At 38.0% G+C, this 14,285-nt stretch overlaps 2 protein-coding genes and 2 pseudogenes across 2 annotated transcripts; 2 read left to right on the plus strand and 2 right to left on the minus strand.

Moving 5' to 3' along the window:
• Positions 1–58: 58 nt before the first annotated feature.
• On the minus strand, positions 59–2,210 carry LOC119995969 (annotated as a pseudogene).
• A 2,788-nt stretch (positions 2,211–4,998) lies between these two features.
• LOC119996474 (pollen-specific protein-like At4g18596) lies at positions 4,999–5,672 on the plus strand. Its single transcript, XM_038843115.1, has 2 exons — positions 4,999–5,161; positions 5,289–5,672. The coding sequence occupies exons 1-2, from the start codon at positions 4,999–5,001 to the stop codon at positions 5,621–5,623; spliced, it is 498 nt and encodes a 165-aa protein (XP_038699043.1). The 3' UTR covers positions 5,624–5,672.
• A 125-nt stretch (positions 5,673–5,797) lies between these two features.
• LOC119996473 lies at positions 5,798–7,943 on the minus strand (annotated as a pseudogene).
• Positions 7,944–11,430: 3,487 nt separating this feature from the next.
• LOC119996820 lies at positions 11,431–13,290 on the plus strand. The gene is made up of 4 exons (XM_038843613.1): positions 11,431–11,828; positions 12,394–12,453; positions 12,625–12,755; positions 13,237–13,290. The coding sequence occupies exons 1-4, from the start codon at positions 11,753–11,755 to the stop codon at positions 13,288–13,290; spliced, it is 321 nt and encodes a 106-aa protein (XP_038699541.1). The 5' UTR covers positions 11,431–11,752.
• Positions 13,291–14,285: the final 995 nt, after the last annotated feature.

Raw genomic sequence — 14,285 nt, forward strand, 5'->3', positions numbered from 1 at the left:
AACCTAGAATTACATTTTCCAGCATCCCCCATAATCCATGCAAGGTAAAGAAGCTTTTTCAACATCGCCAAGCAGAAGGCAGCAAGAAGTGCTCTATCTTGCCACCCTAAAAGCAAGCAAACCGTTATCTTCTATCAATCGATAGCCATCAACAAGAATACAAACCCAACAAGATCTTAGATTGTGTCACTGCATTTACGCTCAATGGAACCCCTTCAAATCCTTTACCTTCCATTAATTTCCTCCATTTCTCAAGCCTTTCATGCCTCATTGTCCCTTCCTCTTCTCCCTTCACATGACACTATGTTCCTTATCATCCGGCGCAAATATATACTGCTCCACCTTCGCTCTCTGCACTGAATCGGGTGGAAACGTCGCATCTAATGAATCAAAAATCGCTGAATAATAGTGCAAAGCTTCTAAAAATCTGCCTAAGAAATAAGGTCCATTGTGACTAGCTTCTTGTTCAAACTACGGTCACTATGTTTGGTGCTTGTCACGAATCATTGCCAGAAGTTGCCCCCTACATAGTTACTAGGAACACGGTGGGTAGTCGGTTAACCGAATTAACCGCCAGAGCCTCACCAACTCTTCTGTTAAACATGTGGGTTTAAGGTCTTCAAGTTCTTCTCCAACGGGTGGAACTCAATGGGACGTGGAGAGAGTGAGCCAGCTCTGCCAACACCGGCCTGTGTCTTGAACCGATTCGATGGAGGGTCCAACTCCGGTTATCCGGAGAAATGGAGCTCCACCAGGTCGAGCTGCTAGTGCTTGCATAAAAGCTGGCCATTGATAGCCTTGAAGGATATCTAGGTCTATAACATGAACACGCTCTTCAGCTTCAAAGGCTTCAAATATAGCTTGATTGGCTGTGAAGTGATGCGAATTTTATGTAAGGACAAGGCTTGGTAGAGGATTTGATAGATCTTAAGGATTTCAAGTGAGTTTTGGTGGGAAAGGAGAGAAGGGTTTTGGTGATGAGGTGGAAGAAGTTGTTGGCTTTGTTGTTAGTGTTTGCAGCAAGACGAGCTGTTAAGGCTTCTGTGAAGCAAGATGGCTACTCGTTGCATTGAATCACCAAGTGGTGTGACTACTTGATTGAGGTGGTGGAGGTATCTTCTGGCTAACATATAGTCTTCCTTGGCTACTGCTTCAGCACAAGCTAGAAGAAGGTGAACCAGTTGAAGCCCCACTGTCCTGCAGATCTGTTGAAACTCAATTCAAATCGGAATTCATGACTTTTGAATATGTCAATTTTGATCTTTTATCTGTTTAAATTGTGAAATTTATCCCTAAGGATTAAGCAAAATAGATTGCCAATTTTGATCTGTCATATGGGTCAAACTCAATCTATTATTATTTTAGAGAAACTTCACCTGTTCAGAAGCTGTAGGGAAGCCAGGGTTAATCTGCTGAGATGGTGGTGGAGTTGATGAGGATGATGGTTGGTGCTTCTCTTGGTGATGTTCTTGTTGCAGTTGCTGTGACAATGGGTGCAGTTCCAATGGTGCTAGTCTCTGCTGTCACCCGACCCACAAAACCTGGAGCTACTTTGCAATGACAAGCCATCCAACATTGATGGAGGAGGAACAACTGAGCTATGCATATCAAACAGTTGTTTTGTAGCTCCATATCCTTCACACCCATCTCCTGATCTCTCATAATCATCCAAGAAATCATCAATAGATGGCAAGGAAAGGCTCTCAATTGCATAAACTGATTATTATTTGGAGAATTAAAAACTCTATGAAGTGGACTCTGGCCTTTCCCTTTGTGGTTTATGCTGCTAAATGGTCCAAGCTGAGACAAGCTTCGTGGGGGAGAACTCTCAGCCAGAGTACTCTGCCCTTGGAGGCCATGGAAGTAACTGCTGTTATAAGCTCTGGGAGACTGAGTTCTCACAGGAGATGAGATCATGAAGTCAGCTTCAACATGATCAGAGAAAAATGTCTCCCAAAGAGAACCATCTGGTGAATTGATTTCAACGTCCCCATCCAACTCAAATTTCACTGCTGGCAAATTCAGGCTTGGTGGGGTTAATGCTCCATTTAGCTCCAAATCCGTAGATGGAGCAGCTGCAGTTTCTGCTTTAGAATTTGCCTCAGAAACCGAGTCTGCACCATTTGGAGAAGTTGGTTGGAGAGATTTGGAGCAGGAGCTCTCACTCTTGAGAGACTTCATGCTTCCACTAGGAGACTTGATCATACTCATGTTTGAGACCCAGAAGCCCAAAGCTTGTTTTGAGCTCTTTCAATGAAAAATAAAGATAAAACTTGTGAATTTTCAGCGTTAGGAGAGAACCCACAAAAAAAAAAATGACAATCACAATGGGAGATCACATTCACAGCGCAGTTACAAAATAAATGAGATTTCATACACGAATATAAAACTTGTAAGATAGGGAAAAAAAAAATGTTTAAAAGGAAATCAAGAAGGGGGGGAGAAAGACAAGAAAGAAGACATAGGTGGGGTCGTCGGTGACACCGCCTATGACTTTGGATTTGCCACAAGAATGAAGTGCTTGTCGATCTACAACCATTTCTCATTTCATCTTCATTAGGCGGCATCTCTCCCCTTTTCTTTTTATATTGTATTTTTTTTTTTAAAATGCTGCAGATAAATATTTTTACGGTTGGAATCGAACATTAGACACACATATATCTAAGTTAGTCGATTGCCAACCAAACTCTCGTTGGTTTTTATATTTACTAAAATAAGAACTAACATTATAAATATTGCAACACATTCAAATCTTGCCTTGTGTAATGTACCAAGTTTAAGTCCATATCAGATGTCGAACTTGTATGATGTTATTGTCCTCCAACAACAACAACAACAACAGAATGTTATGGAAATATATATTCCTATAGCTTTGATTAATTATATGCTGTATTAAAGACTTGAATCAAAGTGTGCACTGTGCAGCTTCAATCCTCACATCAACCATAAAAAGATAATATTGTGAGGTGATTTTTTGTGACAAAAATGTTTCGTTGAGTTGTTACAGTTATACAGGCAACAGATAACACTCATGTGTGTAATATCTCATAGAGGTTTCAAGTTTTAACATCCCCATTCTCTTCCCATGTAATCAAAAAAACACAATTGAAAACTCTAAATCAACAAGTCAAATTAAAGGTGCCTTGTTTATACATTAATTTTTTTGATAAAACAAAACCATTAAGGACACTGTTTTCTGCACATCGCCTCACCGGCTTCGAGACCGAGTCTTAATTTGATTGCTTCTCCATCGTTCACAGTTTTGTCTATTTGAAATACAGTATTAATATTTCATGGTAAGAGCCCTTGTTTCTTTCATTGTTTTGATCATAATAAACATAACAAAATCAACTCTAATATTGGTCTTTTTTCCCAATAATTTATTCTTAACATAAAATAACCCCGAAAATACATTTAATTGCCCATTTTTGAAAATATGAGAAATATGAAATCACTGAAAAAACACTTTGAAAAAAAAAAAAGAGGAAAATATACTTTTTTAAAAGGATGGAAAACAAGAGAGGAAACAGAAAACAAATCATTTTAGAAATATACGAGAAATAAGAAATCATTAGAAAATAATTTTTTTTAAAAAAAAACTCGAGAGAAAATAGAAAACAAACTAGATGGACCATTAACCAGGCCAAGCCAAAAATATCAAGATCACTGCATGTTTGAATTGTCATGAACAACTCTTTTTTCCCCCCGCGAATTATGAACTAGTGCTTGCTGGGTCTTCAATTGGGCCTTGACCGAGCCTCAGATCATATTTGGCTGGGCTTTTAAAAGTCATAAAACCCTATTGGGTTTCGAAAGATAAGCTGGTGGGCCCATGAAGAATAACAAAGGCAAACAGTATAAACTGTAAATGACAAGCCCAGGCACTCCCCTGCAAGAAAAGTAGAAAACTCACAAAAGCCCGCTGGCTCATTTTTCATAGGAAATTACTAAATTAGTCGAAAGGCCTAAGCCCACAAGCACTGACAAAAGCCCACCAGCTCATTTTCATAGGAAATTAGTCGAATGGGCAAGCCCATAAGCACTCCCCTTGCAACAAAGCTGACAAAAGCCACACTGGCCATTTTACATAAGAAATCAGTCTAACGACCAAAATGCATATTCAGTGTTTTTTTCTTTTTTTTTTTTTCCTGTGGAAAATCTCTCCAAAGCAGGACCCTTTGGACCTATCCTATGATTCCTAGTAAAGTAGATCTCCTACCCGTGCACAACATCTTCAAAAGTTTCCTTGCACAAGAACATGGTACTTCAAGAGATTTCGAACCTAGAATTCATGGATTTACATGGAATGTCAGGAATAACTCAGCTACCCCTTTATGATTATCTTATTCAGTTATCCTTGCCTCTACAATTCATGAACTCCACAAAAGAAAAGGAAAGCACTCTAAATAGCAGTACCAAAGATCACATGAGCAACATGAACACATCTATTCCTTTATCCATCACAAGAAAAGAGCCTTGCATTCAATGCCTTGTATGTACACACACACACATTAATTTCTTCAAGTGCATCCAACTACTGTTACAGTGTTGCAGAGATGTATTGAATTCACTGAATCAATGGTCCTTACATTAGAAACCTTTACTGTTTACATTAATCAACAAATTACAGCCATTTTGTACGGCAAGATAATCCCTCACAAGAGGACAAATCAAAGCTATAGTTCTCCATTCCTCTGCAGATGTATCTTTAAGCTTGTGTTTTTAGCAATCCAGGGTTTAAGATTCTCAAATCATGCCCCACCAGGGAGGCTATACATTTTTTGTCCCCCCTCTGTCCTCAACATCAAGCTCTATATAAGCCAAACAACATTCACATGTCTTTGTTTCTTTGTGAGAAAAGATAATTACTTTTCCATTGGTTGCTTACAGTTGGAACTTGGATCTCCACCACAACATAGAGCAAGAGCTCATCTTCAACTCCAGCAACCCATTTAGAAGATTTAGTCAGTTTCTCTCATATTTTTGTTGTTTGATGCCATGACTCCTATAATCCTCTTCTTTCTTTCATCTTTGTTTATGAATTCACTGTCTTTGGAAACTAAGCCAGCTAACATCAACTCCAGAATCACTGTAATGGGTTTTGTTTATTGTGATATTTGCTCCAACAACAGCTTCTCCAAACACAGTTATTTCTTGCCAGGTGAGAGTGATCTCAAGTACCCAGAATGAGTATTAAGTTCTTATCTTTTGCTGACATTTCATCGAGCACTCGACGTGCAAAACATTTTAGTTCATAGTTCTCATACTATAAAAGCTTTGTTTTTCAGGTGCTGAAGTCAAAATAGATTGCAAATTCAGGGCAATTTCTTCAAAGACCAGGGAGCAGATATCCTTCTCAGTGAACAGAACCACAAACAAGCATGGAGTTTACAAGTTGGAAATACCTTCTGTTGACGGGATCCAATGTGCAGAAGCAGCTATTGCATCTTCTTGTCAGGCAAGCTTGATGTGGAGTTCATCTGCCAAATGCAATGTCCCTGGTTACAGAACCACATCAGATGAGATAGTAATCAAGTCAAAACAAGCCAATCTCTGCATTTATAGCCTAACTGCACTCAATTTCAGACCATCAAAGATTAATATCAACTTGTGTAGAAATTGAAAGATGATTGTCTAAGTTCCTCGTATAAAATGGGTTCTTTTCTTTTCTATTCTGTTTCCACCTTCTCTGTGCACATATTTCTTGCAAGCTAATTACTGCTTTTGTTTGTTCATGATGCTTCTGCCTCTAAAGGTCAATTGTACCTTTTTCTTATTTACATCTAAATGTTTTAAGACACATTATAGTGTACATGACTTAAATTTGTGGTCTTCATAGCCTCAATAAATATCTGAGATCATCTATGGATGAGTTAGACAAGGTGCTATGGTGAAATGGAGGATACACATATTAACCTTGACAATCCCAATTTCATTTGTCTTCATTAATATCTAAAGAACTAACAAGTATTTAAATTTGAGAATCTTCAGTTCCGTGACAAAGACTGTTGAACAAGAACAATAAAACACATTGAAAATCATTGCAGCAGAAGGTGTTCTGGGGTTTTCTATTTCTCCATGAGTTCTTGGAAGGTTTTCATGGCAGAAGCTGGCAAACCCAGAAGCACATTTATGCTCCTCTCTTTTCCATGTGATAGGAACAAGATGACTTCCTTCTCTGGCAATGCCACTGGCCCTGAGAGCACAGGCTCACCCCATCCAAAGTCTGTAATGTGGAAAGATAGCCTAGACCAAGTAGTTACTAAAAGAGTGCAAGCTAAAGAAGGCCTAGCTCTTGTTACTTCAAAGTAATCTATGGCTGATCTCATGTAACTATCTTTAACCATCTTGACTGCATCCTGAACTAGCCCTGCTGCGAATGATAAGGGCTTCTCGAGTAGTTCCCCTGCTTTGCATATAGAATTTGTCAATACAATTCCATTTCCAAAGTATCCTTTTGGTAGTGGTGGATTGAATTTAGGCCTTCCATCTACAGCAAATAGGAGCTTTGTTTCTCGTTCTGGCTGCATATTTAGTGCCTTGGTTCGAGCCCTCCACACGAACGCTGAGAGGGCTTCAAATGTAGTGCACTTGTCAAGGTACTTATCTGCCATAGCTTTTGCCTTGACTTCTCCAAGCTTTTCAGGATCAAAACAGAAAGACCTGTAAAGCATCTCATCTATGTAGAGTTCACTAGTGTTTGATTTGTCCTCAATCTCTGCAAATTCTTGGTGGATATGCTCGATCTTCGGTGGGTTCCGAGCTTTGAGTATGCTTCTATCAATGTATGGCGGAACTGTTAGCTGCAAGTTTCTGGCTGTTTCCCCCCATGAGTTCACAAACTCCATAGCACCAATGCCATCAAACATGCAGTGGTTCATGCACAGTCCAAGAACAAATCCCCCACATTTGAATTTTGTCACCTGAAACATCAAAGAAGACATTAAATCAATCTTACCCAAGTTGAACAATACTTAGAAGACAACAAAGAAACTTTTTGATTCGTATATTTCTATCACAAATTATAGCAGAAATACACAGTTTATGCTAAAGAAGTTAAAAAAAACAGCAACGATCGCAACCATTGGTCGTTTTTTAATAAAATCTAGCAAATTATGCAGAAAGTATCTGCAAAATCCATAAGAAACATCGATCACGAAAGGTTTACCGTTATGCAGGTTTATGAACTGTTTAAATTGTGCAATGCTAGATATCTATGTACATGTACCTATGCATTCTATTTCAACAAAAAATACTAAAAGTTGAAAAAGGAAACAATTTTTTGAGAAGTTTAAGAACCTGAGCAACCAAAGGAGGCATCTCTAGTATGTTCTTTGCACCAGGAACTTCATAAACCAGTTTCCCAAGGGTCTTAGGGTCTGGCTTGGTTATGTCACCGATCTTGTCCATTTCACAGTTTGCTTCAGCCTCAAGAAAGAGAGCGCCTTCGCCATTGCAGTCTACAATAAGCTTTCTCTTCGCAGCTTATTGTTAATCTTCCGGCGAGCGGATAGTAGTGAACAAGAACCTTTTTCAATGCATTCTTGATGACTTTTCCAGCTTCTTCATTCCCAATCTTATCCGACTTGAAGCAGTAAATAGTTCGGATGATAACCGCAATGTTTTGATCCAGATTAGAGAGAAAATAGAGACCTTTCTGGGTCTCCTCTGCTGGAGGAACTAGAGTTGGCTCTCCTTGCTTAACAATTAGTTGTTGTTCAGTATTCACCTTGCCATTAGAGTACTTCTCCATTGTTACAGACTCCACAACCTGAATATCACACAAAAATGAAGGATGTAGCCTATACTTCAGTGAGTGTAAATGTAAAATTCATTCATTGTGATTTGTGAAACAAAACAAAACAAACCATGTGAAATAGCTGAAGAAGTTCTTTCAACTGAACCTGAATTTCCTATAACTGAAATTTATGAGCATAAGCCTTGTATTTAAAGCTGATTCCAGCCCAATGTATTAGGAGATATATATATGGGGGGATGGTGCAAGCCTGAAGTGTTTTTTATTTTTATTTTTTATGGTTGTTTTTGTCAGCTTTAGTCTTGTTCATGTGAGTGTGGGTGAGGTTAGGCCACTAGTCATGGGTATTAAATTAGTAAATAGTGGGGTTGTTTGGTGGGGGTTGGCATCCCTAATTTGCTTTTTTGTTCTCTTGTTGACAAATTTAATAAAATCATTCTTCAATCATTAGGAACTGGTCTTGCAAATGATTGTAATTTTTGTAGATGCAATTAGTTTTGTGTTTTATCATGATTTTAATTAATTTTCATAATCAAAGTCATGTGCTAAGCTTAGTAGTCTATCAAAGTAAGCAGGAAAGAAAATTAAGCACTGTTCTCAGTAACCAAATTCGTTGAGAAGTTGCAATCAACCATCCATAGAGCCATAGGGGCAGAGTATTTTGGCTGGCTTGCTTGATTTGATTTAAAAAATCATTATTAGATCAACTAGAAATCCCAACTTCAATAGCTGACGATTCCTTTCTTTTTCTAGGCAATAAGGTACCCAATTCAGGTTGACCATAGACCAAACCCCTTTGTGCAGATAAGTAAACAAACAATCAAATTATTATCTTGCTTTACTTTCCTAACAAAGACGTCTGGAACCAATGAGCTCTTAACAGATTTTGATCACAGGCTTCAGTTCATACAGTTATTGAGTCATGGGCTTGACATGGGTGATAAGTGCCAAAAATGTACACTTTTAATAATGAATTATTAAGGCATTTGTTAGATAATTAAGGCTTAAAGTGAGTATTACACCATTAAAATGCAAATATCATTCTCACTCACTTTATATTTGTTTTTATATTTTCAGGCCCAATTCATACCAACCCATGTTCAACATTTGCTGGCACATTTCGTGAAGAGCCCATTTGCTTGTGTCCACTACCATCTTGACCCATTTCTTTGATTATCATTTGAAAGCCCACCACATGATTTGTCAAAACCATTACCATTTCCACCTATACATATATACACATATATGTATATCTCTCTTGACATCATTCCCTGCATCACCATCATTTTTATAGTACAAATTGGTCATGTGCAACACTATTTTTCAATGGTGGTGACATCCCTTCCTTTGACATATTTGGCCATTCAACATTTTTGGTTTGAAAATTCTCAATGGATGGATAGCTCCTAATTTCCTATAAATAGAGAGCTAGAGAAAGGAGGGAAGGGGGAGAAATGAGAGGAAGGAATACAAGACAACATTAAAGGAGGGGAGAAAGAGGCAAGAGGAGGACAAAAACCAAGCAGTGAGTTCTTGAGTTTTATTTTCTCTTTTACAACAATTTTCTCACATATTCTTTCTAGAATTTTATGAGATCAATTGTTGGTTGTGTAAATCTAGTATGAGGAACTAATCCTCTTACTAGGGTGATGATGGATCCACTCTATTGTATCTAAATAAATTTGGTTTGATTAATTATTAGTTTATTTATGCTATGTCAAGTGTTAATTAGCTATTCTTTATTGATAATTAAATCTTGATGCTTAGCTACCATCTAGGTTTGATTACCATGATGCAAATTGAGGCAAATGCCCATGTCCAATTTGAGACCAGCTTCTTGCAATTAATACCGGAGTTACCTAGACATAAATGTCATATGCTAGGATCTTTGTGATCGTTACATAAGTTACCATAAATCCTAATGCATTCTTGATTGTCCTAGCCAATCCAAATGCCCATGGATGGTTGCAATTGGGAATAGACGTAGTAAGTCAAATGCCCATGACTATTACATAAATTAGGGGATTTGATCTTTGACATGCATGAATGAAATGATAATTGTCGGCTAAATAATTTAAATACAATAGAGTTGGTGAATTCGGATCCCTAGTGTTTGTTTATTTGTGTTAATCCTTATTTATTTTGTTCCATTGATAATTACGAAGAGTTGGAATTGCATATATTTAATATTCAGTCCCTGTGGGTACGACACTCGTATTTGCCACTTCTATACTACAATTGATTCGTGCACTTGCGAGTATAATTTGGGTTTAGAATCGTTATACTTTTAGCAGGTACTAAACTCCACATCAATGGGCATATTTGTAGCTTTGCAGCATAAAGGAGAGTAGTCTAGTTTATCATGGCTTGATTCTGGTGCATGATAATGGAAAGCTTGAAGGGATAGGGAGAGACTAGGACAAAGAAAAAATTGAAAGAGAAATGATAACCACCCACCAAAAAGTGGGGAACTGCTTGTTGGGACTTTTAATTGGCTTACTGTTGTAGCTTCTCTTGAGTTCCTGCATGAAGCATCTTTTGATTGGTGATTAGCTAGGGATGCCACCTTTGTGGTGAGTTTCCTCTGTTTCTTGTAAATTCCTCTGTTTCTTGTAAATTGATGAATTTTTTTTTTTTTTTTTCTGGATTCTAATGGAACTTTGTTAGAGCCTAAATACTAGATAAATTTCAGCTTTGTGCATTTAGTAGTGTCACTTTGATCCTTTTGATGTCCATCAGTCAGTCTTCTTTCCTTCCATTATGAGGACCTTTTTTCCTCCTCACCAGATTGCCCTTTTCTTATTTCTTCTTGTTTTAAATTTATCAACCTTGCTATTTCCTTCAATGTCTTTCGTATTCTAATACAAGTATACCTCATCTTAAATTCAATCTTAGTGAAACACACACAGCTTTGATTTCAATCCCTGTTTCTACACTCTTGCGAACCAAAAATATCCTTCCAAACTGCAACCGTATTAGAAGAACAAAAACTCTTCAATCTAATTGTGGCATGGTGGGACCCACCAGTATTTTTTTTCCTTGAATTCTTGACGTGTCAAGATGGTCGGACTAGCTATCATGAAGCGAATATTCGGCTGATGGGGGCCCGAGATGAGTAATGAGCTCAGAGCTCTCCCTTTGTATGAACAATGAAATAATTACCTCAATTTTATGAAAAAAAATGAAGAATTAAATTTTTTTTAACCTTCTCACCTTGTCTGCATTTTTTGTTTTTGAAAAGTAATAACCTAATATTTCATTCCATAATATGTTCAACCTAACACCACAAAAACAATTTAAGAATTTATAAACACAGGAGAACTCAAGGAAATTACATACACCGGACTAAGCCAAACTACATCGAAATATACCTAGCAAAAAAAAAAAAAAACCCAATGATTTTGAATAAGAATCTTGCATTTCCTTCATTGAGAGAGATCGATCTCCATCAAATTTAGGAATTGCATTACTGTGCACCAAATATTTATCATCAGAATAAATAAGAAATAATCGATGATCAATAAGTCTCGACATATGGAGGAGATCTAAATTTTGATTGATTGTTTGTTTCTCATCAAAATATACACAAACAAGCCCTCACTTCTCGCTTGTTTTTTGTTTCTTCCGAACGATGGAACCCAGCCACTGCCTTGGTGTACATTGGTTAACCCATCAAATCTAATAGCTCACAAACCTCGCGGACAAAGCAAGCACCTAAAAAAAAGAACTTGAAAACTACATGTGGGCTCGTTCCTCTAATGTGACTTGAACCCGGTTGCCACTAGTCCGCACCACAATTGGCCGTCACCTTCCTCTTGTTGCCCTCCTTCGCCTCTGCAATTCTCTCGAAACCTAGAAGCCATATATCTCTCCCGCTTGCACTGTCGGTCTCTTCCCAAGCGATCGCTATCTACTTAGCTCTCGCTCGTGGCCTCTCTTTGTGACCTTGGATTTCTGGTTTTGATAACCGTGCAATTTTTGTTGTGCTTGACAACGATGGCGGATGGAAATCTCAATCTTCCGGACGATCTCATCTCCACCAACTCTCCTGATGAACGCTTTTCCGTTAAAGGTATTAGTTGTCACTTTTCTTTAGTCTCCCCAAATTCGTCTTTGATCTTTTGTTCAAATTGCATTTGTATCTTTTGAATTATTTTTTCTCATTAATATGTGTTGGTGATGTGATTATATCCGATGGATCTGTGATCTCTCATGGTTAAGCTGTACTATGTCTATGTACATATGATAATAATATGGACATATGCGTGTTTATGTTTTCCAGGATCATCTGTTTTATTGTTTGTCTTGTTGTTGTGCCTGTGGTCGTACTCGCTAGGGTTTGTTGAAGGAACTTATTCCTCTAAACTTTTGTTTTTAGTATTCTTGTTTTTGGCTCGCATCTTGTGGTTTTATCTGCTCATACTTTGGGCGTACTGTTTATTTTCCCCTCTATTTTGTGGATTTGGTAGATAGAGTGTGAACTTCTGTTATTTAAACTTATTGGAATTGTTATATTTTGGTGAGGTAATGTAGGTATTTTCATTGTTAGTTCAAGCCTCAATGAAACTCTTGTCTTTTGTATCAATTGAGCTTATTGTCCACATTGTAATGAATGTTTGCTAAATTCGTTAAACTAGGTGAAGCCTGGGAAGGAAATGGTGAGGACAAGGCTATGGGTTTGCTTGATGAGTCCAAAGGTAGTTCGTTTGCATCTTAACTTTGTTTTGCTCGAACATAAGCCACTGGCCTTTTAATTAATTATCTTGGCTCATTTTGATAATGTACACTTCTAGACTTTTGTTTGCATATCTCATCATGGATCAAGCAATTAATTACTGCATTATTTCTTTATGATTCTGTAATTGCAGATCAAGTGACTTCAGAGAGCAGCATACCTCTTTCTCCACAATGGCTTTATGCTAAGCCAGTCGATTATAAGATGTTAGCTAGTGGAACAACTGGGGTATGTTTTTCCTCAAGTCTTTTCACTTTGATGCATGTATTGGTTAATATGCTATTTATTTGACATTACTGGTAATGAGGGCCAGATTGATGTTTTTTATTTTTTTTTTTATTATATAGAAACATTTTCAGGCTATGCCTTAGTCTCTCTATTTATTTGCATTTTCCTAGGATAAACGGTTCATTGCTGTTAAAAAAGTTTATTTTATTTTTTTAAAGGGTGGGGGACTTCTTTTTTACTATTTCCTTTGTAATATACCAATGATGGGAGCACAATGCATATCCAAATACATTATCTTTATTTTTGCATTGAACTAGAATCTTCACTTAATTAAGTCTATTAGTGAAGATATGGTAAAGCACAAGCTCATTATAGTTTGTGAGATGAAATGAACTGGTTTAATGTTAAACAATATACCTGGATAGAATCTAAAGGATGTTCTGTAATATGCTCGAGGGTCCTTTTCTCCTTATTACGTGTTTGACATGCCTCTTGTAATTTTTTCATGATAACGCAGGACACACTTCACCAAATGCTTTGTCACATGGAAACCTTGCCGACTCCAATTTGAAAGACAACTGGCATTTAGATGGATCTCAGGAAAAGAAAGACTGGCGGAGGGCTTCCACAGAGGTCGACAGCAGTCGTCGCTGGCGTGAGGAAGAGAGAGAAACGGGCCCGCTTGGTAGAAATCGCAAAAAAAGATGATCACCGTGTTGATTCCATGTCAGCTAGGGATAACTCTGAGAACAGAGTCATGTCTTCAGATCGTTGGCATGACATTGCTAACCGCAATTCTGGCCATGAATCCCGCGAGACAGCAAGTGGTCATCAAGGTGGGGGCCCAGAAGAAAAAGAGAAGGATATTCGAACTGATAAGAGGACAGATGCGGAAAGGAAGATACTCACAGTGACAGACAATCTTTTGTCAGCAACAGCCGGTTAGCTTCTGAACGTGAGAATGAATCTCGTGACAAGTGGAGGCCTCGCCATCGCATGGAAGTTAATGCGGGTTGGCTCTGCTGCTTATCGTACTGCATCAGCTTTTGGCTTGGAGAGAGGACGAGTGAGGGCTCTAGCATGCGTTTTGCTCCTGGAAGAGGAAGAGCTACTGGTAAGGAAGCGTGCAAATTGGCAGGCCTCCCTGATGCTCCTGCTATTGGGTCTCTTCTTTCGGTTAATAATGGCAAGTACTGCTATCCAAGGGGAAAACTTCTAGATATATATCGTAATCAGAAGTCTGCTACAAATTTTCATGCTATACCTGAAGGGATGGAGCATTTATCTCCACCAACCCAAGTAGACGTTGTTAGCCATTGGCTTTTGTTGTTCCCGATATAGAAGAAGAGGTATGTAATTGATACTTCATGACTTAATGTGTGAGCCTGAGAGGATTTTTTTTATATAACTTGTAATTGAGATTTCTTGAAATTGGAGTATTTGCCTTTTGCAGTCTGTCCTTGGAGAGATATGGTTCGGAAGAAATTACAAGCAGTGGGGTTTTTCGGGAATCGCTCAGGGACAAGTATAACATATCAAATGATAATATTACAGGTACATGGGGTG

This window comes from Tripterygium wilfordii, chromosome 4 (genome assembly GCF_013401445.1).
Source record: "Tripterygium wilfordii isolate XIE 37 chromosome 4, ASM1340144v1, whole genome shotgun sequence".
Taxonomy (NCBI): Eukaryota; Viridiplantae; Streptophyta; class Magnoliopsida; order Celastrales; family Celastraceae; genus Tripterygium; species Tripterygium wilfordii.